Source organism: Hemibagrus wyckioides, linkage group LG11, assembly GCF_019097595.1.
Source record: "Hemibagrus wyckioides isolate EC202008001 linkage group LG11, SWU_Hwy_1.0, whole genome shotgun sequence".
Lineage (NCBI taxonomy): Eukaryota > Metazoa > Chordata > Actinopteri > Siluriformes > Bagridae > Hemibagrus > Hemibagrus wyckioides.
In genome coordinates this window covers 18,604,624-18,631,063 of record NC_080720.1, presented here as the reverse complement: position 1 = coordinate 18,631,063, position 26,440 = coordinate 18,604,624, and the positions used below count along the sequence as shown (strand labels likewise).

The 26,440-nt window shown below is 37.6% G+C and overlaps 1 protein-coding gene and 1 non-coding gene across 3 annotated transcripts; both read right to left on the bottom strand.

The window, feature by feature from the left end:
- Positions 1–959: 959 nt before the first annotated feature.
- LOC131361132 (zinc finger E-box-binding homeobox 2-like) lies at positions 960–26,440 on the bottom strand. Of its 2 annotated transcripts, none has more exons than XM_058402055.1 (8): positions 26,303–26,440; positions 10,623–10,856; positions 9,032–9,229; positions 7,432–7,643; positions 7,205–7,313; positions 5,078–6,429; positions 4,253–4,436; positions 960–2,753 (listed from the first exon to the last, which is right to left on the bottom strand). In XM_058402055.1, the coding sequence occupies exons 1-8, from the start codon at positions 26,358–26,360 to the stop codon at positions 2,146–2,148; spliced, it is 2,955 nt and encodes a 984-aa protein (XP_058258038.1). In that variant the 5' UTR covers positions 26,361–26,440; the 3' UTR covers positions 960–2,145. The 2 variants fall into 2 exon arrangements, with proteins under 2 accessions (XP_058258038.1, XP_058258039.1); XM_058402056.1 differs by lacking the exon at positions 26,303–26,440 and adding an exon at positions 14,504–14,728.
- On the bottom strand, positions 20,421–20,584 carry LOC131362317 (U1 spliceosomal RNA). Its single transcript, XR_009206161.1, has one exon. It is a non-coding gene; the product is annotated as a U1 spliceosomal RNA (small nuclear RNA).

Sequence of the window (26,440 nt, the reverse complement as noted above, 5' to 3'; positions counted from 1 at the left end):
TGCTATAATTCCTCCCAACAGTAGGCTGATGAAATCCTAAGTCTGTAAACTAGTAAACCAATGTTTATGTATGCTCTGAATAAGGGTGTTTGGCAAATGTTATAAATGTACATGTAAATTCCTCTTTCTCCTACGTAATCCCCAGGTTCCAAAGCCAATTTGTAGACATAATTTCTCCAGCATATCTAGGGGATGTGCCTGATACAGCTCTACCAGGAAATGATCAGAGTGCATCCTTGTAACGTGCTCAAACCACTTCGATTTTTCACTCTGAAACTCCCTGAGATATAAACTTCAGTACCATATCATGGAAAGAAGGTCCAGCAACATAATTCCTTTGTCTCTACCTATGAGTGAATATAACAATGTAGCCTGCTAAGTAAACTGAACTTCACCAAAAGAGACTGGTGACAGTGACTGTAACACTGCGACCTGCACCAAGTCAGCCTCACCTTCTTTTTTTCTAACACTCATGAATAAGATCCCAGTATACTTAAACTCTTTCACCAGGGTGAAGCAAATTCTTACCCCTCACCTGAGGGGAGTAATCTACATTTTCTATGTCTATTTCTGAGTGAAGTAATTTTAAACAATTGTACACTGCTTACTGAACTCTGTACATAGATTACTCTGTTATGAATCCAAGATGAACACAGAGGTCTTCCAGTGTCAAATCAGTTTCCTTTTTTATATTAATCTATGTAGATATGCAGTATTTGGGACAGCCCAAAGTCCGGATCTGACTCAGAATTGTTAACAAGGGACCTCACTGCTCATCAGGGAATGCAGATGATTCATTCTGTTATCTTAAACAAATGTTGCTAGTATATAGATGATCAAAAAGTGATGTATATACCTGAAATTGTAAATATTTTAAAGATACTTCTCTCAGTTATAAAAAGAAAAATGATTTATTCTAGACATAATAGGTTCACACTGACCACTGTGTCTATTAAACACCTGAGAATTGATATGTACAACTTTATTAGACTGTAAGTAAATGTATGCACATTGAAATAATTCTATACAATGGTACAAAAGCCTAACAAATTTTGTATAAAAGCAACACTGATGCACATAAGACATAATATTTAAATAGATTAAAGAGATATACATTTAGCAACATGTACATGTTGACAGATAAACAATGATTTCAGTTAAACAGAAATAAAACAGGATAAAGCTGGAACCAAACCTGGAAAAAAGCACTATTGTGTACTTGGGCAGTTGAATGCTACAGGTGCTGTGCATTGATCTGTTGATCTGAACCTTCGCATAGTTAATCTACACATTAGCAAACCTCAGTAATGTCATATTTCTCACTCTCTGCGGTCTCATGCAGCAATGCAGTATGCAACAACAATATGTTTAGTTTTCCTATGTAGCAAGTTTTTCAGAGATCAACAGCCTATGTTTCTGTCTCTGTCACAAGAGACACAATGCTTTCAGACAGACAGCCTGACATCAGAGAGTGCTAATACTTTTGGATTTGTTTTGTTATGAATCCTGAAATTAATGAATGTTCATGGTCAACATATTACTGTTTTTCACAGTACAGATCAATCTACCAATCTTTATTTTAGAATATCCTTGATGTTTATATAAGATAATTATGATGGTGAAAACCCTATGCCCTGAATCAGCCCTCTCGTATTTGCTGGCTGTGTTAAATGGATTTCAAGGAAATGGGTCAGAAATGAAACAAATAAGTGAATGTATGGTTGTGTACCTGGATTAACCCCAAAACATTTTCTGGTATAACCTATGATTGAGCATTCTGAAACTGCTAATGTGAAGACATAGTGGCTCCAGTTATTATACTTTTTGTGTTTTCGTTAACCTGTATACCTATCTGATAATACCGTTGGTAAAAAAAACAAATGCTTTAAAGAACACAGTATTCAGTGAGCACCAAATATACAGTTTAGTTATTGTTACGTAGCCCTTGTGCGTTGTGTATGTCACTGTATTAATAGCAACGGTGTTTATGCATGTTGCATGATTTTTGTGAATCAGCATAGATCCAAAGGCACAAGGCAGACCTTTAAGCACTTCAGGCATTCAAATTCTGTTCTGTACAAAACTGTCTTTGTGTTTTTATACATTTTTTGGCAAATTAGCTTAAATTTTCTCTGTCCAGAGCATTCATACTGGCTCTTGATTCATGTCTCTTTGTTCCTCATCATGCTCCTCTTTGATCTCTCTGCTGTGATGATCATTTTTTATGTCCTGTCCTCCAACCTCCTTTTTTTTCTTCTTACAATCTTCAGTTGACTCTTCCATGTGTTTACTTCTGTCCTCTATTGCCAGTCTTCTTTCCACCCTTCTCTTGTGCCCATGATTACTAAACGAGTTTTCTTCCTCCTCCTCCTCATCCTCCTCGTCCTCCTCCTCTTCTGCTCTGTATCCTAGTGGAGCCATGTCCATGCTGGAATCGCTGAGGAACGTGGCTGTTTCCTCCAGCATGAGAGGATTGTCTCTTGTCTCAGGATGAAGTTTGGTGTGTGGGTTTGTGTAAAGAGCTGTTTCTCCCAAAATCTGCTCCTCTCCCTGAGCATCTGGGTCATTGTCTCGGCCACAGAAAGCATAGCGGTGATTCATGTGCTGTGAGTAGGAGCCTGAGTGTGAGAAACGCTTGCCACATTTATCACACTGATATGGCTTTTCTCCAGAGTGAAGCCGGCTGTGCTCGATCAGGTGGTGCTTGTGTTTAAATGCTTTCTTACAGATCTGGCACTCATGTGGCCGCTTTCCTAAAAAGACAGAAAGAAAAGACAGTTAGCTGAAAGGCTCTTGTATTTTTGCAATTAAATAGACCAGTCATATAATCTGGTTTATACCACAACGCTGTTAAATTCTCAAATATGATTGGTCAGAAGATGTTTTCTGTAATAACACAGCCTTCATGTGTTTACACCGATCAGGCATAAGATTATGACCACCTGCTGATTGATTGATTGATTGTTGTGTTGGTCCCCGTTTTGCTGCCAAAACAGCCCTGACCTATCGAGGCATGGACTCTCTGAAGATCTCTGAAGGGGTGCTGTGGTATCTGGCACCAAGATGTTAGCAGCAGATCTTTTAAGTCCTGTAAGTTGTGAGGTGGAGCCTCCATGGACATGACTTAAAAGATACTTATATGACTTAAAGGATACTTTTGATCGATACTGACCACTGCAGACCAGGAACACCCCACAAGAGCTGCAGTTTTGTAGATGCTCTGATCCAGTGGTCTAGCCATCACAATTTGTCCCTTTGTCAAACTCGCTCAAATCCTTACGCTTGCCCATTTTTCCTGCGTCTAACACATCAACTTTGAGGATAAAATGTTCACTTGCTGCCTAATATATCCCACCCACTAACAGGTGCCATGATGAGGAGATCATCAGTGTTATTCACTTCACCTCTCAGTGCTCATAATGTTATTGCTGATCGGTGTACATTAATGCACACTTTTAAATGAATTTTCATTTCTGTTGTAACAGCTAAATCACAGGAACCTGCATAGCAGACTCCTCATATAAACAGATTTTTTAAAAAATCCTGTGTAACAGTTGATATTGTGTCTGTGGGGAGAAAATTTATTTTGCATTTTTGAAAAGAGTCTCAATAACGTTGACTTACATATTCTTATGATAATTTTTTCTGACACATGAAATACTACATGATGACAGAGGGCTATGTAGTTTGTTTTTTTTGTCTTAAAAGAGATTTATTCTTAAAGAGAGAAAGAAGGAGAGGAAAGCTGTTTTAACATTTAATAACTTAAGTAACAACAGACAAAAACTAACATGTTTTTGTGGACATTCCACAACATTTAAACATATACAAAGTATGAGATGTTTTTAATAAATTAAAAAAGGATTGGCAACGTAGTATAAGAGGAATAACTCAATTCAGGCTGTGTGTTTTTCTTTAAGAAAAAAAAAATCATTTTGGGGTGACCCCACCCTGTCATATTATTTCAATTATTTTCTCATAAGAGCACATCCTGTTGTGTTTTATTCGTTAAGCAATAATATACACCGATCTCTACAATATAGTTTGACAAATGATGAAAAGTATAGTAAATATAGTAACTCTCTCTCTCTCTCTCTCTCTCTCTCTCTATCTATCTATGTGCTTTGAACATACTGCAGTTCTTCTATCACAATATATGTCTGGTATGAATAAATTCATGCCTGTTTGCTGCTTAATTCATAAAAATCCTGGCCCATTTCCTAGAAAACACATGAAGATATGGCGTCAGTACCTGTGTGTTCATATTTATGACGCAGCAAAGAGCTGCTCTTCTGGAAGCTTTTGTCACAGATGTCACAAGCGTATAATCCTTCCTCTGTCTTCCTAAGTCTCTTTCTTCCTGGACCATGGTCTCCGTCTAGACCCTCCTCCATCAGAGCGAGGTAGTCCAGACATCCTCGAGCTCTAGCATCGCCCTTAAAGACAGATATTCGTTTTGTTAATCGGGGTCTTTGACGAAGCCCCCCGATAAATAATAATATGTGATCAAAAAAGTGTATCCTATGTGTTTCATTTGTGAAGTCACTTTATGAGTGTGAAATTTGAAAATGTGTAGCTATGTGTAAACAGGCTTGCATTTTCTCTGCCCTTTAAGCATGTTGGGGCTGGAATTCCCCTCTGAGTAATATGCTTGTTTACAGCACAAATGGGGGAAACAAATGCATCAAGTGCAACCTACAACAGCCTAAAAGACAGCTAATGAAGGCCTGTTATGATTCTTTTTCTTTTTGTGGCACTATAGTTAGGCCTTTATCTTCATGAGGTACACTTGAATAAGCGACCCTGAGTTGAAATGAAAGTACAAATTGCTTATATTGTCGAAAAGCTGTGGAAGGGGCTGTGGGTGGGTGTCAGTATAGGTTTTAATATGGGTTTTAATGAGAATGATTCTGCAAAATATTCTTAAAATATATGTGATAGGGTAGCTAAAGCAGGCCCCAAATTTAGGACATGTTTTTGTTCTTTTCCATGCAGCTGATAATCAAAGAATGAGATTACTACTGGCCACATGATGCTTGGGGTCAGATTGAGTTACTGATTCAACATGTGTTCTCACCATGACATTTATCTCCTGATGCATTCTTTTCAGCATGGTCTCAGTCTCTGTCTCCATCATATATGCTATAGGGGAGAGAAACCCAGGGCTGGGTGCTGGTGGTGTTAGAGGAAGTGATGTCAGGCCATTATGCCCTATTGCTGGAAGACCACTTGACATGATGGGATTAAAAAAGGGGTAGTTATTGAAAACTGCGCTTCCGAATAAAGGTCTATAGGCCCCGCCTGCTTCGTGATGGGATAGGGGGCTTAACCTTCTGCTCATATGCTCCACATCCCTGTGGTCTGGCTGTGGTGAGCTGCCGTTGCAGCCTGCTGCAGGCTCTGAGCCTTTACGTACTTTGGGAATGGAGAGGTCTAGGGGTTCGCTCTGAGAACCCTCTGATCTGGGTGATGGTCTGTGTTGAAAAGGCTGGCATGGTGATGAGCCTGATGGAGAGCTAAAGCCTGGACGTCGCTGCTCCTGTAGTGAGGGCGAGGTCGGGCTCATGACGCTGGAGTTTCCAGGACTGTCTGTCTTTCTGTTTGGCCAGTAGGCAGGTGCAGGGTCAGAGCGGAAGTGTAAAGGTGACTGCAGTGGCACGAGGAGCTGCTGTGGAAGTGAATGCCAGGATGTCCGCTGTGGAGAAGAAAGCGCTCTGGTCATTCCGTTAGGGGTGGTGGGAGTTTTCTGTGTGTCGTTCTGGGAGACACGTGAAAAGTTGAGTGGTGCTCCATCTTTGATGCACTGCATCTGTGCGGCGTCCTGCTCATCTTTTCCCTTGCACAGATATCTCTCGTGGTGCTTTAGGACAACTTCATTTGGAAACAGCTGGAAGCACCGCTGACATGATATCACACTGACAGGCACATCACTTTTCACCTCTCTTCTTTCTGTCTTGTCTTCTTCCTTTTCCTGCCTGCTTCCTAGCTGCTCGTCCTTCCCCACTTCCTTTTGGAGCATTTCCTGCAGGAGCTGTTCAAATTTGCCACCAGAATGCAGTAAGGGCAAAAGTGTAGTCCCTTTAAACACCCCCATCCTCATGGCTGTAACAGAATCCCACGGTCTGCTTAGATCCGAAGTTCGGAGGGCAGAAGCAATTGATTCCTGTCCCTGATTGGCTAGCTGCTCTGTGAAGCAATGACTCAGTGGGGCATATGGAGAGCTCTTTCCTCTGTTACCATTCCTGCTTCCAACTACAGGAGGTGATGTTGGGGAGGGGAAGAGGTAAGCAGGGTGAGAGTGGCCATTGAAATATGTGCCGTTCCCTGATCCGCCTCCACTGAGACATTTTTTGCTGCTCAGGTGTGAGCTGTAGGAGCCTGAGTGACTGAAGCGTTTCTTACAGTTAGAGCACTCGTAGGGCTTCTCACCTAAAATGACAGAACAATATTCACTACAGGTTTTCTGCATGTCTGTAGAAATGTTATGGCAATTCTAAATGCTAGCTCATTAATACACACAGCTGATTTTATATAGCTGCACCAAATAACTTTGTTTTGCACTGTGCTTTAATGATGTTCATAAAAGGTCAAGTCATCATTATGATTCTTCCTTATTTAACCACTGCAGACGTCACATCCCTGAGTCATATTTTAGTCACATTTTATTGGTTAGGGTGCAAAAACTGTTAGTCAGCTAGTTACATTCTCAGCACAGAGATATCAAAGTTACAGCAGATGAAGAGAAAAGAAAGAAGGCTAGATTCGCTGTTTTAAAGTGAGATGTGAAAGTTTCGCTACTATAAGCATATTTTTAATCATATTCGTTGGAAATCTCATGATTTTTTTTCCCCTTATGCATATTAAAGTTATCAACATGGCACAATTGTTTGACTGGTTGATGAGAGTCTTAAATAATTAAAGACTTAAACAATATCTTAATATAATTTATAGACACTAATGTCTGGAATCTAACAAAATGCATGAGCACTCCACTCTTGTCATTTTAATTCTACAAATGATTTTATTAGCAAACATGTAGCCTTTCTTATCATCTCATCTTGTGCAACATATTACTATGATTTTTTTTTCTTAAAGCGATAGAGTAATTAGTCACAGTTTCACTAGCTATTATAACACAATTGTGTGTGTATTTGTATTGAGATTTTTTGTTGATTATGTGAATTAGAAAGCACATTATTCTTACCACTATGAATGCGTAAATGCTCCTTAAGATGATGTTTGTATTTAAAAGCTTTTCCACACTGTGTACATTTAAACTTCCGGTTTTCCATGTTAGGGTCAGACACAGAATTCTGTAAGACACACATCAGAAAATCAAATAAAACTGAACTGTCCATCAATTGTGATAAATATTTCAATATCTTTATGTTGTACTCAGTTGAAGACATGTATCACAGCACGAGTTCCCACCTTCTCTTTAACCTGGGCGTGTAGTGCCATGTGCCGCTCCATCTGTGCCCTGTATGGAGTGCTGTAGCCACAGAGTGGACACACACTGTGTCCTCTGTCCCTCTCCTGGCACAGCTTCATGTGTTCCCTGAGATAGGTGCCCTGCTGATATGACTGCTGGCAAAATGGACACACCTGCATTTCTGTCCCTGTAGGATCAGGACTCCCAGGATCTGTTAATCAAGAAAGATTATCCTGATTATCCAATAATCCTGCTTTTAGTTATCTGGATTATTGCTGTTATTTTTTTTTATTTGTAAATAAAACACATACTTTTCTCCTAGTTACAAAATGCCCTAATTCCTTGAAGAATTCATTTGGAATAAAAAAGATAGCTGGTTTTAATATATCATTGTGACTACCATGGCTTGGTATTAATTCTAGCCATTAAGGTCATTTTTTTAGGCCAGAAATATATAAAGTACAAATTATCAACTTTAACATAACAGTAGTAATCTTGACAAAGCCATAACTTATTAGTTGGGTTATGAAATTGTCCTTATCAAATTATCTTATTTATTTGTTTATTTATTTATTTTCTTATTTTTCAGTTTTGCTTCAAGACTACTATAAAAATATTAACATACAATAATTCATTTTGTGTCTGCATGCAGTTTTCAGTCTTGTTCTTTTTCTCATATTGTTTTCATTTTACTAACAACCCCCCTCCTTTTTGTACACTGCGTTTCCTAATCAATTTCTCATTTCCTTCTTCACGCCATTTGATACTTGCAAGCTGTCGAGCTGTCCTGATTTGACCTGACCTTTTTACACTAACTGGTCACATTTGGCCTAGCTAAATGTCGGTGAGGTCAGACTAAACAGCAGGAAAGCACAGTTTGCAGAAACCAGCAAGAGAACAGTCGGGCCGAAAGAAAAACAAACAAACAAACAAACAAAATATATATATATTTATATATATAAATATATATAAAGGAGATATGCTACACACATACATCTGCATGTGTCTGGTAAATTAACAATTCCCACCACCATAACAACATTGAAAGCCAACAGAGACTTCAGTATCTCCATTTGTTCCCCTCTCATAAAGATCTCCTCTTGGATTTCAGTAGATATTATGCTCAGATATACCAAGATTAAAATATAATTTAAATACACTACATGTTTTTCAAGATGTACATCTCTGTGAGAGATGTACAGTTTACATCAGGTACACCGTCATGTTTAAGTATACCTGGAGGAAATTCTAGTGTACCTAGTTGATTATATATAGCATAGTATACTTGAAGTACACATGATTAGGTATTCAGGTATTTTTAAATGTAGTAATACAGACATAAAAGTATTTATTTCTATAAATTTACTTAACACCGTATTTGGCAAAAGAAAAAAAAAATCCCTATTGCACAGATATCATTTTAAGTCAATTTTAGTGTGCAGTAAAAATCATTCAAATGTTTGTCTGAATAGAAATGTGCACCATCCTGAATTATACAGCAATCTGTATCTTGAGCAAGTCTGAATCTTGGTAATGACAATCCTGAAGCATTAAAGACAGTTCTCTATACGTGTGAACTTTTTCTAATTTTTTTCTAACCTTTTCCCTCAGGTGACTCCTGAACACCCGGTGACAAAGTGGACGGTGTGTCGTCCTGCACGCTTGCCATGTGGTAGGAAGCGATGGAGCCGTTGTGTTGCTGGCTGTTGCGCGAGTCAGGAAGGTGGGACACTTTTCTCAGCTGCATGAGGAAGTCATATCGAGTCCAGTCCTCCTCTACCCGGGCATCTTTCTGTGCTGAGAGATCAGAGGCAGGGTGTGCTGATGTTAGATCAACATCTGTCTTGCTGACTAATGTCATAATTACTTCAGAAAGAAAATGATGCTGCTAATTTGCAACATGCTTCTACTGTCTGTGTTGTAATGATAACCCAAATCTTGTGGTTATACGAGCCGTCTGCACTTTACAGCTGCAGAAAAAAATTAAATATTTACACACATGCATTTGTTTGTCCTGTGGTGTTCAATTTTACGAGTTCATACCATTTCTCAGTTTCGCCCCAAATATAGATGAATGTTACAGAAATACACATCACGTGTAAATAATCACATGATTCACAAAAATTCTTTCTTCTTTCCTGTCTTTTTGTTAAAGACAATTTAAAATAAAATAAGACTTGTCGTGGGAATTTAAAGAGCTCTGTAATGGGAATGATGAGAGCTGAAATGAGGAAAATGTTTCTGAAATTCTCCCACGAGACCAATAAGATCCAGAGAGCCAAAAAAAACCTCTCAAATAATAATATATAAAGAAAGCAAGGACAAATGCCAGCACTGCGCTGTGACTTTGAGGAGGACTTTACAAATGTTTGCAGATGTTGGCATCATATTTCCAGCTTTCTTTACTGCAGCCAGAGAAGAGGCAGAGCACCTAACTGCTGTGCAGGCGCTCCTTTTCTTCACTGGAGAGAGAGAAACCCAGTATGCAACGATTGTTTCTAGATGAGCTGCATAAGTCTTTCTTCTTTATGAATATAAAAGGAAAGCTGTACTTACTTAATTTAGACTTTAGAATGGGAACCTCATCTAGTTTGATATGAAGACCCTTTGTCATGCATGATGTGACAACTTTTTGAAAATAACCTTTGGTACTTGTGTTATCTAAATGCTAGCAAGAAGTTTCAATTTCCGTCCACAGCTTGGTTATTTATCATCTCTAATATCTCGTAGGTGTTGGAAATTGCTGAAGTCAGGCAACTGGTTTGGAGTCACAACTCCTGCAATGATTACAATCATTGCTTAATACATCATAACTAAACACAGTAGGTAGCTGTAAATGCATATGCAAAAGAAAATGATTCCTATCATATAAATGAATGTTAAGTCAGCCAGGATAAATAATCAGCTGGATACGCACTGTCAGGTACGTTACGTTTCTATTCTGTACAGCCTGAATCTGTAAAGTCTCTGTTCACTTTTATTGCTGACAGATGTTATAGCCTAAAGTCTGTTAAATTCACATGTAAGTTCGGCAAAAGACTGAGGCCTGTTTGTCATTTTTGACATTCAAAGAACGTCCTGATCTCAATTTCCTAAACCTGGTCAATGCCTGTTGATTTTGTAAAGAATTGACAGGGGTAAAGAGTTTTCATCTCTGAACAAATCTGGTCATGTAATCATAGCTACTTACTGTATGCGCTGGTCTCTGTCTCTCCAGTTGTACTTGGGAGGGTCGTGTTCTCGGCCTCGTCCCAGTGCTCCAGCGAGGGGCTCAGACTGTGGCCGCGGGTGGAGCGAGCAGGACTTCCAGCCTCTGTGCCCTCGCTGGGTGTCAGACTCATCTTATCTTGTTCATGTCTTTCATCCTGCACATCCGCCCCCCATGCACACCCCTCATCTTCACCCTCAGAGCCCAGAGAGCACTCTGGCGAGAGAGAGAGAAACCTTTTAAAGAAATATCTTTAGTATATATTTTAGTGACAAACCATGATGTTCATGATTTTTGGGTTCCTTATAATGTGTTACATTATGTCTAACGGGAAATGCATAACTGTAGGAAAGACTCAGTTCACCCCATGTTTTATTTTGGACTAGTCTCACTGTATTTATTGTTAACCAATCACCAGTCATTTGGAGCTGTTAATAATAATAATAATAATAATAATAATAATAATAATAATAATATAAACACTGTTTATACTGATTTGTATCGACTAAGAAGGTGAGACAGGAAATTGTTTACTGTGTGAATGATGTCGATATAAAGTTTAATATCTTTAATGCACAAATATATTCAGCATAATGAAACGTAAAACAGTATGAAAATGGTGTTGAAATTATAAAAATGATAAAAATTAAAAAATAATTAAAAAATAATGATAACAAGGATCCTTTCATAATTTCAATTTATTCTTGTTTATCTGGCAACTCCAGTACATAATAACTACTTACTTAGGACTAAATCAGAAATGAGGAACAGGAAATTCAGTGGAAGAAACAGATGCTTATGGTGCATTTATATACTGCAGAAACTTGACTAATTACTAAACGTGGCTAATTATAACTGTTTTCAGGTGCTTAGGACTAAAGTGCTAAAAATGAATTAAAGGATGTTTTATTATTTGTAAGGAGTATGTTATAGCACTGAGGAAACTGCAAATAGATAGAATGATTCAGTCGTATCGTTTTTGTCCTATTTTAATAGATCTTCTTTTTATTTACAGTTGACTAGCTTCAGTGGAATAATGTTTAGTGAGACGTCTATGTCTGTATCTGTGGGAGAAGTAACACTGTATCAGCTGGTAGTGGCTTTCCGAAAATGAGACTGATGATCCAGCATGTTTACAAAAAGAGCAGCCTTATCTCCCTGGCCTATGATTAGTTTAGAAATGACTTTGCTTTTGCTTTGCATTTCAAGCAATAATGAAAATCGAAACAAATTTTATATATATATATATATATATATATATATATATATATATATATATATGTGTGTGTGTGTGTGTGTGTGTGTGTGTGTGTGTGTATACACATAAATGACGATAAATAGTTGTTTCATATTTTCCCCTCGTCTTTGTTCTTTTAGGTCCATAACTTCCACCATTAATATTACAAGATGTAATACAATTCATTTACTCACAGTAGTCTATTAACCCACTAAATACAGGAAAGGTAAACTAATAGGAAAATTCATGTATTCATAAAAGTGAGAACTGAAATTTGGTATGGATTAATTACATAAACCTTTTGTGCATTTTGGTCTTTATGTTTTACAACATTAGATTTAATAAAGAGATACAAACTGTGTGTGTGTGGGTGTGTGTGTGTGTGTGTGTGTACAATTGAGCTGACTCCCTTCTGCCTAATTAGTTAAAGTATAAACCTATTGGCATCATGTGGCAGGAAACTGCAGTTTCAGTTCGACTGTGATGGAAATAACAATGAAGTGTTAACTGTATGTATGTGTGTGTGTGTGTGTGTGTGTGTGTGTGTGTGTAAGGGAGAAAGAGTGTGAGTTGGCATGTAAAGTTCTAGTGTTGCTCATCCATGAGTAATGCACCCTTATGACCAGGTGAAATACACACACACACACACACACACACACACACACACAGAGTACACAATTTGATCGTTTCTTTTATGACTGTACAGAGCAGAAACACAATAATGACCCACCTCCTAACGAAACAGGGGATTGGACAAGGCCTTGTTCTTGCATGCACACACACACACACACACACACACACACTGTGCACAACATGACCTTTTGTGTTATGACTGTGCAGAATAGTGAAGCCATAATTCAGTGGGTGTAAGACTTAAACAAGTCTTCACACCAGCTTGTGCTCACGTTAGTGGACATGGTCCACTAATATTGCCACATTTATATTTATTTATTTATTTATTTTTATAAATCATATACTGTTGCTGTGGTGCTCTGAGTGACAAACACAGGTCAAGATTTTTGATGTCATTTTTTATAGAGACAGCTAAATTAAAATGAAGGATTTGCTGTAGATCTACTTTAACACATTTGAAACACCAATAACCAACAAATAATATGTGTCCTTTCAGGATTTTATAGTTATACAGATATGCCACCAATATACTGGTACACTTTCCCTCCAAGCACAGCACAAGATAGGAGACAGCAGCGACCAATTATTCTCATGTCTGTGTAGGCAGCACAGAGTGTTTTCACCAACTGTGCTACACCTCAACCACTCAACTAGTTTTAAAAAATATTCATATTTAGCTTTTTAGTTTTATAAATTTCATAATTCATCTTGTCTGTTCACTATTTATTTTTTATCTTGTTATGTAGTGTGTACAGTAACGCATTTTTTCTTCACATATACAGTCTAAACAAACCCCGACAGGATTTATATTTGGAATTCATAATGTATTTTTAACTGTGCTTTTAAAATGTATATTTTATTGTATTGCATTATTGTACTATTGTTCTATATTATTGTTCTAAATATTCCATACAATAACACTAAGCATTATAAAAATATATGTTATAAAAACATTATTAAAAATGATGTAAATTAAAACTTTGCCATTCGGTCCAAAATAAAATAGAATAAAACCATAATGGTTTGGAAATAGAGATTTTATATATGGATATATGCTTGCGATACAGCTTGAATTTACAACTACATTAAATCTGGTAGAGAAGTGTGACATGATTTCAGGAAGACAGTGTTTAACATAATATAACACGGAGAACTGCGAAAAACTAAGAAATGCTCATCAGGACTTTTCTTTACAACGTATTTTGATAACTACAAATCAGACAAGAATGGAATAGATAGATCTGAGAGGGAAATTTGCGATATGAATAGAAATTCATATCTAAATAGAAGGAAGAGCTTCTTTTTTGACAGCAGTATAAAAAAGCAATAAATAATTCTTTATTCCATCCCACTTCGAAAACAGAAATTGCTACTGAAAAAGAAAAAGGAAAAAAAAAAAAAAAAAGGTTGCAGTTTTAGGCATTATCTTAGTTTCATTGTCATGTACTTTTATGTATCATCACTATAGCTTTTACAGTACAAATGAACAAAAAAAATCCATGAAATTGTATCGTAACACCGTACAGTCATGAATATCCAATACCATGGTGTTATTATGTATGTAGGTGTTTCTCAGCTTTCGTTTTTGCACACAAAGCCTGTGACCACTATGTGAGACTGAAAACTAAATTGAAATTATGTCAAAAGGTAGTGTTGTTTTAAAAAGTGCAAAAAGGTATAGAAACCCAAGGATGTGGATCCAAATTATTCTACTGCATCATGTGGTGCACAAATGTACAGTGTGAGAGTTTTCTCAGTACAGTAAATACCACATGAAAACTTGAAAGACTATGTCAGATGTACACATTTTAAGATTTAGAATTCAATTTCTCAGACTATATTGAAGCTTTTAGGGAGCATTTAGCACTACAATTTCATTTACATTTACTCAGCCAATATCACCGATCATTCGGACTGTACTTCACTTCATCATATCACTCAGCCTGTCTGAACAGATCAAAATACAAAAGCAGATCAAAATGTCTGTTTTTACCTTTTGTAGGTGAGGTAAAGGCCGTTCATGCACAAATCCACTGTGGTCTATTAAGTATCTATTCCAGACCTTTGCTAAAGGGCAAATAAAAGCATTTAACCTCTACATTTCTTAACGTGAAAAACGCTTGAGAAATTATCAGATGCCGCTATTTTCAAACTCTGACGATGAGTCACATACACACCACATCATAGCTACAACGCTCTCCTACATACTATGTCTCAGATGCACACACACACACACAGACAGAGAGAGAGAGCGAGAGAGAGAGAGAGAGAGAGAGAGAGAGAGAGAGAGAGAGAGAGAGAGAGAGAAAGATATGCATATAAACACATCAAAATCTTACTCAAGCCTTAGTCATACTCAGAGGACCGGTACACGAATATACCACATGTAGATAAGATTAGATTAAAGAACAAAAAGCAAACAACATGCAAACGTAAAGATGGACTGTTACTGTAGTGTGTCACACTGTTGGTGTTGTTTTTAACAAGAGAAAATCTGCTTCCTCAGCTAAAATTGACTTGCCACATTGACTACAAGCACACTTTCAAAGTGTGTCATGCTGCTTCTGGGTGACACTGAACACTGCATGTGACATTATGTTCTCTCCTAAAGGGGTTAAGGTGAGGTATGTGTGAGTTTGCGGGCAGGACATTCAGCACCTTAAATGACAATTCGCTAGAATCCTACTTTATACTCATACTTGTTTGTTTTGTACAGTTTTGTGTGTGAATGGAAACAGTTCTTCCCCTGAGCACACACTAAGTGCAGCGAGGTTATAGTTTTTCTCTTTGTGCTTGTAGATGATCTGGCTTTTATTATTGTGACAGTGAAAACTCTTCAAGTAGGTTTGGAGTAATAAATGTGGATATTGTGTTTATGTGAGCTAAATCTCTGTTCAAAGCTTAGGAGTGAGTGGTTGTGCGTGCATGTGTGGACACGGTCATGTTCTAAGATGTGCTTGGATGTGTGAAGGGAAACAGACATTAAATTATTCTACACAGATTTTATAAAATCGCTCTTGCATTTTAAAAAAGGAAAACAGACGTTTTTGTACGCATATACATGCATACTCATAATCGATCCACCCACATGTGCTCATGCTTACCTCGTTCTCGTAATTAATTTGGTATGCATGGACACTCGTATCCACTACACCAGAACATATACTGGCAACACACAGCTCTTCTCTAAAACTAAAACAGATATTCTTTCCAGTAGATAAAAAAAAATATCCGTTTATAATAGCAGCACACACATTTTCTAAGTATATTCCAGATATTAAAATAACCAGCTTTGATCATCAATTATAGTCACTGAACACAATATGAAATGTATAATGAGATGTTTTGATGTCATATCGAATTCACTCTTCTATCATTTTCAACAACGGATTTAAGTTGACTGTCTATTATGATTAAGCCCATTTAATCTGTATTGTAGCACCTTTGATAATGATCAGCGTAATGGAATTAAATGAAATAAAAATGATCACATAGTGAACTCTGTGGTAATGTCACACAAGTGGCTCACAGAGTAAATCTAACATTCTGAATAAAATGCCTGATGTAAAAAAGTGCAAATATGGCTCTTGTCAGCAACTAATAACAGTTTGAAGTGATTGTCCTGATGTGACAGACGAGTGCTCGCTAGTGACTGTGTATTGATGCAGAACAGGGTTCGCCCCTCTGTGCCTGTTCCACGAACGCACCACTAGTCAACTAAGCTTGCGAAAAGACGGGAAGGAGACAAAATTTCTGAGAAGGACAGAAGGGGAAAAAAAAGTGCCTACATGGAGAGGGTGAACTGTAGTTGTGTGTGAGAATGTATGACACAGTAAGAGACCCTTGACTCAGATCATTCTAGTGCAAATATTCAAGCAGCACAGGAGGAAGGTGCATAGGGAAATTCCCCATGCTGAGCTACTATAGCAGTGTGACAAAGCCTTTTACATGACTGCACCCACACCGCCACCTTGCAGCTATCAAACCCTGTAGAGCTTTTGAACATACCACAGATCATACTTCAATAATAATAATAATAATAATAATAATAATAATAATAATAATAATAATAATAGATCAACACATCAAGCTACAAAAGAGAAACAAATTCACACAAAAGTCAAATTCTCTAGCTCCTCAATTCAGAGCGTTTTATAAGACTTCTCTGCCATGCTGTTTTATCAGACATGAAGAAATGCATACACATAAGAGAATGTCAAAGAGACATGTTAACCTGCGTAAATGTTCAGCGGAAATTATTTTCATCTGATAAAAAAGAGAGAGAAAGATAGACAGAGAGATAGAGAGAAAGAGAGAAAGCATGAGACACAGAGTGAAACGTGTGACAGTTTACCTGTGTGTACGGTTAGTGGAAAATGCATGCATCTGATAACGTTCTTGGTTACAGTATGAAATTGTGAACATCACGCATGTACATGTGTGCGTGTGTGTGTGGGTGTGGGTGTGACACCAAGTACATCACCTTCATTTTCACATCTCTTCAGTGGTTTTGTACAGGTGTCTATTTGCTGGCTTAAGCAGGTGTCACAAAAAGGTGTAAGTCTCACTTATGTTGTTTGTGTAAGTGTGTGTTAAACACACATTTGTATCTATATGTATGTGTGGACATCTTAGATGACTGACTTGACTGACATGACTGTGTAGATGTGGTTTCAGGTTATAATTTAGAAAGGGTAGATTCGCCACTCTTTATCCAAGCAACTCCTTTTCATGACTCTCCTGTTAAGAGATCTCACTGTTTCCCATTCTGTCTCTCTCTCTCTCTCTCTCTCTCGCTCTCTCTCTCTGTCTCTCTTTCTCTGTCCGTCTCTTTGCACCGCACTATAAATTCCAACCCTTCCCCCCAAAATTTGTTTTCTTCTTCTTTCTTTCTTTTTCTTCCCCTCCCAACATAAGAAAATGTTTGCAACCTCTTCTAAGCTATCTGATGTGGTTCGTTATTTTGTGCATTTGCACAAACCACACAATCGTGGTTCGTGATTATTAAAACATTCTCAGAGCTCAGAGCACACGCACAAAAAGTTTTGAAGTTTTAATAGGGGGTCCAAAATAAAAGTGCCTCTTTGAGCTTAACAGCTATATAATGTGCAAGTTCGTTAGTTCGACTTGACTTGCACTTGCTGAGAAATTAGTTTTTGGGTTTCTCAAATATGCCTGGTATCTATAGCAGTAGGACTGTTTCGTCTTTTTATGGACTCAAGTGGCATTTCTGCCTCAAGTCACCAGAGCTTTCAGCTTCTTTACGCAGTCCTGATGTGTCTCCGATAGGCACGGCTGAGCCTCGCTGCTTCAGTTACAACCCTATCATATAATAGTACAATTTATTGACCAAAAACAAAACAAAGCAAAAAAAAAAAAAAGAGTCACACATGCTACAGCATCTAGTATGCTGGCTTTGAATTCAGAGAGCTATTAACAGGCATTTCTCAGCACCACCTTGTGACATGAATAGGAAATACATGTAGGCAAATCAGCTGCTTCGGCTTTAGTATTACACCTCAGTTACTATAGCAACAAGTTGATTTAAATAATAATATATAAAAAGCCATGTGTATTAAAAATAACGTTTACACAACAGAAATAATCTACCCTCTGTGTGTGTGTGTGTGTGTGTATGTGTGTGTGTGTGTATGTGCTGGCATGCATGGGAACCTAAACCAACGTCTTTAAAATCACTCCAATTAAAGCCACACAAAGTGCAAATGCAGCAAAACAACAAGTAAGGAAGTGTGTGTGTGTGTGAGAGAGAGACTTGTGGAAAAAAGCAATAGAATAAAGACATTTCAGAGAAAGGAAAAAATGAGGAAGTTTAAAAAGGCAAACTGGAAGTTGAAGATGATTGGTGTGTGTGTGTGCGCATGTGTGTATGCGTGTGTGTGCGTGCATGCGTGCGTGTGTGTGTGTGTGTGTGTGAGGGAGAGAGAGAGAGAAAGAAAGATGCGTATGGCTGGATGGCTGGGACTTGAATTCTGTAAGTTAAAGCAGAAGGCGGTTGGCTGTAGTGTATTTGAAGTAAGTGTGTGTGTGTGTGTGTGTGTGTGATGTGGTTTTGGGGGGAAAGGAGCAGTGTGTGGCGTCAGTGGGACTCTGAGAGGGGGGTGATGGCGACAGTATGGGCCCTGAGCGACCCCCTCCCTTCTTCTCTCTCTCTCTCAACTGCCTTCTGCTTCATCTCCTTGTCTCTTCACATTATTGCATTTTGTGTGCATTTTTGTGTGTGCATACGTACTGTGTATGTCCTTTTAAAGTATTAGTGAGACCTTGTTCACACCTCTGCTTGCTATATTAATGATCTTTAGCATGTATATGAAAAAATACAAAGAAAATATACCATTGCAATGCTCTCTCTCTCTTTCTCTCTCTCTCTCTCTTTCTCTTTCTCTCATTGTCATGTATTCTCTATCTCATAGACCACAAACCTTTCTGAGAACCTTTTCGAATAAATTATACCCTCTTGCACTTGGACTTTATTGACAAAATCTATTCTGAAACCTTTCTGTCTTCTGCTGAGCAGGTAATCAAAGTGAGGTTGCTTGTGTCACTTTGAAGAGAATTTCAAGGCCTGTAGTCAAGAATAAATATCAAAAGACCAGTTGTGTGTCTAGTTAGGTTTTTTTTTTGACACTGGATCGCAAAGTGGTAGCACGACCTACTGTAATTATATAGGGGGAAAAGTGGCATTTACTGAATATCTGACTTGATGTGGAAAATGAAAGACTGTACAATGACATTATGTTAAAGGTTTGCATAGAAGCTCAAACCTAATGGATACATTAGCTAAATATGACTTATAATGGCTATAGATAGATAGATAGATAGATAGATAGATAGATAGACAGACAGACAGACAGACAGACAGACAGACAGACAGACAGACAGACAGACAGACAGATAGATAGATAGATAGATAGATAGATAGATAGATAGATAGATAGATAGATAGACAGACAGACAGACATATAGATAGATAGATAGATAGATAGATAGATAGATAGATAGATAGATAGATAGATAGATAGACAGACATATAGATAGATAGATAGATAGATAGATAGATAGATAGATAGATAGATAGATAGATAGATAGATAGACAGACAGACATATAGATAGATAGATAGATAGATAGATAGATAGATAGATAGATAGATAGATAGATAGATAGATAGATAGATAGATAGATAGACAGACAGACATATAGATAGATAGATAGATAGATAGATAGATAGATAGATAGATAGATAGATAGATAGATAGATAGATAGATAGATAGATAGATAGATAGATAGATAGATAGATAGATAGAGCATATGACTAGCACATAACATACTGGCCTAATCTCTCAATATTTTCATGTCCCTGCAGAGAAATCTAGAGTAGAGTAATCTAAGTCATATTGAATAAAGATGTCCTCCAAACGAATACATGCAATTGAGTGCAATTATCTAGAGTGACACATGTGTTGTTGCCACAGATTTAAACATGTGTAACATATATCTATAACATTCACGATGTCCGTACATTTATTACAGAAACAGAAAAACAGAAACAGCCTTTATTTGTCACATATACATTACAGCACAGTGAAATTCTTTCTTCGCATATCCCATCCTTGGAGGTTGGGGTCAGAGCGCAGGGTCAGCCATGATACGGCGCCCCTGGAGCAGAGAGGGTTAAGGGCCTTGCTCAAGGGCCCAACAGTGGCAACTTGGCAGCGCTGGGGTCAACAACCCAGAGCCTTAACCACTTGAGCCACCACTGCCCCAAAAAAAAATAAAAAAATAAATATAAATAAATAAATAAATAAATAAATAAATAAATAAATAAATAAATAAATAAATAAATAAATAAAAAAATAAAAATAAAAATAAAAATAAAAATAAAAAAAAATCAGGGGAGAGCACGAATGCAGTCCCCCACTACCAGAAATTATGCAGTCAAGATTCCCACATTTGGGGAATTCGCACGGGTCAGCACAACCGGAGTGCAATGGCTGAGCCTCGCCCTGGGTGAACCACCTTCTTGATCATGGTATCTCCCCTGCCAGGTAAGTATACAGTGTCATACTACAGAGTTTTTCATGCCTTACACTTTCTACACACATTTGTTTTACCTCTTACGACTCTTAGACTGTCTGGATTAAAATCGTTTCCTACTTCAATGCCAAATATTACAAACTGCACAAAGTAAGAGGTATGTGTTTTTGAAAATTGTAGTCTTCGCTAGGGAGAACCCTTTATCTCTTACGTGGTCAAGGTTTTTCTATACAGTGATGAAAGTTGCAGGGTGAAGCTGTGTTTAGTGGAAAGTGAGTGAAAGTGCAGTGCAGCAGGTGCAGGTGTAAGAGTAGCTGGGTGGTTCGGTTGTACCTGTTTCCTGCAGGTACTGGGAACGGGAGGGAAAGGGAGTAACTCTCTCTCTCTCTCTCTCTTTATGCTCAAGGTCAATATTTTTATCATCAAGACACCTCAAACCTATGTGTGTGTGTTTAGATTTTTGTAGGGAACAAATGTGCCCACTAAGACAGAAATACCTACAAATTTTAACCTGAGGATTTTTCTATGGTCCTTACAAAGCAACATGCTTTTTCTGCTAGAATAAAAAAGTCATTTGGGGTTTGAGGTTAAGGTTTAAAGTTTGTGTGTGTGTGTGTTTGTACTTTCAAGTGTGTGAAAGAAACAGTGCAATTATCCATAGGTGCCCACTACCACACATGGCAAGCAACAGCAGTCCATCTCAACACATCAAACATCACAAACAAACACCACCAGAAGTGTGTGCACACACAGCCACTCACACGTAAACAATAGATTCAGCTCGACAAATATCTCAGTTGGCTTATTGTTGATTCATCACTGTGCCAGCTGGGCTAGTTTAAGTTTCCAAACATGAGATGATTGCAGTCACATGCAGTCTCACCTTTTCTTCACACATTGCCCAAGACAACTTTTTTAACACACACAAACACACACACACCACACACACACACACACCCACACACACACAGAGGCCACATGTCTATGAAGAGTATCAGAATGTGAAATATCTCTATACTTAAAGTCGTGGTTATATTGTGATACACACCTCCTCAATAACAGCAGGCTCATTGCAAAAATGTTTTATTCTACACAATATTAAAATGTGTTGTCTTGGTCTTGGTGCTCTGTATGAAGCATCTCTCCTATGAAAATACACATTTTCCTAATGGAAGAAATGCCACACACTGATATATTCTTGACAATGAGAAATATACTGCATACGTTAGTATTATCAGCAGGAGCTGCTGTGAAGTCTGTTACTTAGGATTCAGGTTCCTCTATCTCTATCAGTTTTTGACGTTCTTATTCACACACTACACTTCCCTTTTCGGTGTTTCCATGTGCTGATTATTTGTCCTTGTCTTTCTGAATCCCTCTCTCCTGCTGAGGCTGACGCCTTGGCCCTGTTGTATAGGCAGCAGCTCTAATAAACCTTGGAGCCTGGACTCCGCACAGTCTCTCTCTCTCTCTCTCTCTCTCTCTCTCACTCTCTCTCTCCTTCTCGTTTTCTCTCTCTCTCTCTGAATCTCTCTGATTTCTTGCCCAGTTTTTCTCTGTGGTCCAAAATGACAAGTGACTCCCACTTACAGTTTTTCTGTTACCCCCCTACTCTTTTCGTGCACTGCCCACTGTGACGAGCCTGTGCCAGAGAGCCACACACACACACACACACACGTTAGAGAAAACACACAGCTGGACCCCAGCTGCCTACAAAGAGAGTGCTTTGGAAATCAATGAAGGAGAATGTAGAAAAATGGGAAAGAGTTTAAATAAATTGGCACTTAAAAAAAAAAAGCATGGAAAGGGAGGCAATTGGAAAAGTTGAAGAGAGGGGACAAATGAGGAGGGTCAAGGGGAAAGGAAATGAGCTGCAACCACAGAATAGAACTCTAGCTTTGCTCCAATAGAAGGTCAAAGACCAGGAGGGCCAATGAGCAGAGCCATATTAAGTGTTCACTTTCGTCTCTATCATGTGCTCTTCTTCAGTATAGCTGGAATTGCTTTAAGAACTTTTCAATAAGAAGAAAGTCCAGATCCAGCATGACATACTGTCTGAAGTTTTAAACGCCTTCTAAATATCTTACTTACTCTGTCAAATGCTTAAATATCTCATCTTTTGATGTTGCATGATGTGGCGTCATCTTTCATGTCAGATAGTTTGACCGTTCTCACTGATTGTCCTTAATATGTCAAATTTACGTAGGCTGCATTTGACTTAAGTGGGGACTCGGAATTACATCATGTCCAGCCTTGGCATGTTCCAGCTACAAAGTGCGGAAAAAATACTGACGCCTTCATGAAAGCTTGTCATCTGTTAGCTTCTAGCTAATTTCATTAAAGTTCATGATGTACTGTAGATTCATTCTAAAAAAAATGCAACAAGAACAAAAAAAAAAAAAACCCCACGGCCAACGTGATTGATTTAACCGGCTAATGTTGATAGATTTAAGCAAACAATATTATAATCTCGTAAAAGTAGAGAAGTGTTACTTTGTGTAAATTGTATGGTCTAAGCAACCATGTTTGATATGATATTACATGGTGAACTCAAGGTTGAGGACACTTTCCCGAGTAGGAAGGTAGGAATTCCAAGTTGAGGAAACATTTTCTTTGGTTTTATATAACAAGCTTTAGTCAAATCACAGTTTTTATTTACTGATCCGCAAAATCGTTCAGTCGTTAATCCGGTCTGATCACAGAAAAGAACGATGATGCCAATTTTATAATTTTCTTCTTCCCTTTTATACAAATCCTAAAAGCGTCTTGGCCTCGATCTGTAGAAGGCTGTTTAAATCCATTTTTCATTTTGTGTCCTGGCTTATGAAGGCACACATGTGCCATATTGATGACTGTAATTCTATAATTGAATTATAATGCGTATGTAGTGTCTTTTAAACTTAGGAATGTTTTCAGTTCAAGGTGCTGTTTGGACCAAAGTCAAAGAATAAAAGCTAATTCGATCCACAGTCTCAACAAACTTTGGGCACAAGTCTCATTGTTTAAAACGTGGTGCAATAAAGAAAATGATTACCAGGTGACCATATTTGTTTCCTTATGAATTGTTAAACATTATGCAGCATGTTTTTTTTCTCTCTCCCCCTCTCTTTATCATGGTGTGTTAATTGTTAAGAATTATGTTGTTGTCACTTTTCCCATGAAACAAGCCATGAGCAAGCAGCATTCCAGGGAACTTGCCCAGATTCTCTAATCTGCTTTGCTGTGTGCTTTCTCTCACCACAGATCACTCTCATCTGTCCTACACATGCTCATATCCCAGAGGACACAAGGAAAAGAAGGGAGAGGAGACGGATGTCAAAAAGACATAGGAGAGGACACACAAAATCAAAGGAGGTGCATGTGTGCGATTCAAATATGTACTGTATATGGCTAATGCTGCCTGCCCTGAAACCAGAACACAAGCAAGACACCATCACAATGCAAAATGTGATGAAGACACACACATCCTAATTTGCACCATAAGTTGTCACCTTTGCTGTGGGTTCCTGTAAGCTGACCATTTAAGCCACCAAAAGCCAGTTGACACTTCTGAGAAACATGCTGTCATCACAAGTGTGTGGCTGACAGAGCTATCACAACTGTATGAATGTAGGAACATTATCACCTTATAGAGGAACTGCATAACTTGTGAAGAACAAAAGTTGTCTCTCACAGGCCACTTCTTCTACTGTGTTTGTGGGGGTGTATGGGCGTAAATGTGTGTGTGTGTGTGTGTGTGTGTGCATGTGTGTGTGAGAGAGAGTAGCATGAGCCCCAAAGGACTTACACTGGGGTGTGAGGCTGACAAAGTTGACAACTCTTGATGCATACTATTAAGGAAGGTCAATCACACCATACTGGCACACACACACACACACACACACACACACACAGAAAATTTATATATATATCAATATATATATATATATATATATATATATATATATATATATATATATATATATATATATATATATATATATATATACCAACTACTGAAAGAATATTGGACAGTATTACTCACAATATCCATATGATTGCCCATTAAAATAAAAATAAAAAAAACTGTCTATAAAAGCACCAAAGTACCTGAACCATTTTCATAAATCATCAACAACTGTGCATCATGTATTACTAAAGACAAAATAGATATCCCAAAACACATAAACTGTAAAATGTTTATATTTCTAGATGAAATAAAAAATACTTTTATAAAAGTATAAAAGAATTTAAATGTTCTGCATAGGCATTCATAACTAGTTTCTGCTTTTTACAGTGGCTTGATATGTTTTATCACAGCTACTTTAACTACAATAAAAATCCATACATTAAATGTAGAAGAATGGTGAGTGGATGCTTGAACATTTTTTTTTTTTTTTTGCCTACAACAAAATAGTAATATACATTACTGCATGGACACTTATGCTTTGAGAAAGACAAACAAACTAATGTTTATCTGATGGGTCCAAATGAATGATATGAGAAAATATTACACAAATTAACAATAAGACCTAAAAGAGCTTATATTCTGAATCTAAAACCTGAATATAAGCATTTAATATGCTGTAAAACAAAAGCATGACTGCCAGGCTGTCATATCTTAATCTAATGTGTAATTAAAGTATAATTGCATACTATATAAAAACTGTCTCCTGAGCACCCGGCAAGGACATAAGAGGTGTTTCTTAGAATAGGAAATTTTTTAAGAATTTCTAGGGGGGAAAAAATCTTGATTTCAATCTCCTTTGCAACTCAGAAATATTATTTATATACATATATATATGTGTGTGTAAAAATATAAATACATATACATAACAGGCCAAGAGTATCTGTTAAATAATAATGAATATTTATTTCAAGAAAAAACATGCTCCAAAGCATTTTACTAAATCTCTGTAGCAGCAGTGTGCAAATAACTGATACTTATTTTGTTTTTGCATTTTAAAATCTCTTTTAAAAACAAACAAATTATATTATAGGAATATTTGGAACATGTTTTTTTACATCTTTGTAGTAGTATATATTTGAACATTATTTAACATATTTGGTAAGCCTAGGTGTTAGTAATTATTTTAAGGGAAAAAAAAATATACAAGATTATAAAAAAAAACATTACATTTGAATAACTATATTATATTCTTCGATTTTTTTTTTATTTTGTTGCGAAAACTGTTTATTCCAGATTCTTGAGGTATTTAATGAATTCTTGAGGTATTTAATGAAATATATGTAAATAAACGCATATGTTGAATGGTGATGGAATTTCAAGGTGAATTCTGCACCTCGTCGTATGCATTCAACATTTTGATATTTCCCTTGTAGACGGAAGATTTTTTGTGTTGCATGTGGAGTCCTAGAAATCATCCACACACACATTCAAGCTCTGTTTAAAACTATAAAATCTCCACGTCTCCACAAGTTGGTGTCCATGCGCATTAGGAATAGCAGCAAAGTATAAAGCAGAGTTATAGCGATGCTGAAGGAGCCACACACTTTATAATTCTCTGCTCAAACGCAAATGTTTACTAAAAATTGTTGCGTGGTCAGATACAGGTATACACAAGCTGTGCGTACAGCGGAGTGACTGAAACACACACGCGTTAACTGCCTAGCATGCCTCTCACAACTTGTGTGAAGTGCCTGCAGCTGCACCAACTTCATGCGCAACTGTAGACTGCATGCATGCAAAAAATTTTTTTTTTACTAAATATATACAAAGAAGTTGAGTTCATCATACCTCGGTTGCGTCGCGGGTTCGCCTGTTTCCTCCGTTTTCCGCGGCTCTCCTCGGCCATAGCTCCGCTGTAGCTGCCTCAGTGAGATATGGGCTGAATGACAGAGCAGTGCTCCGTGTGGCCCGCGCGCTCTGCCTCAC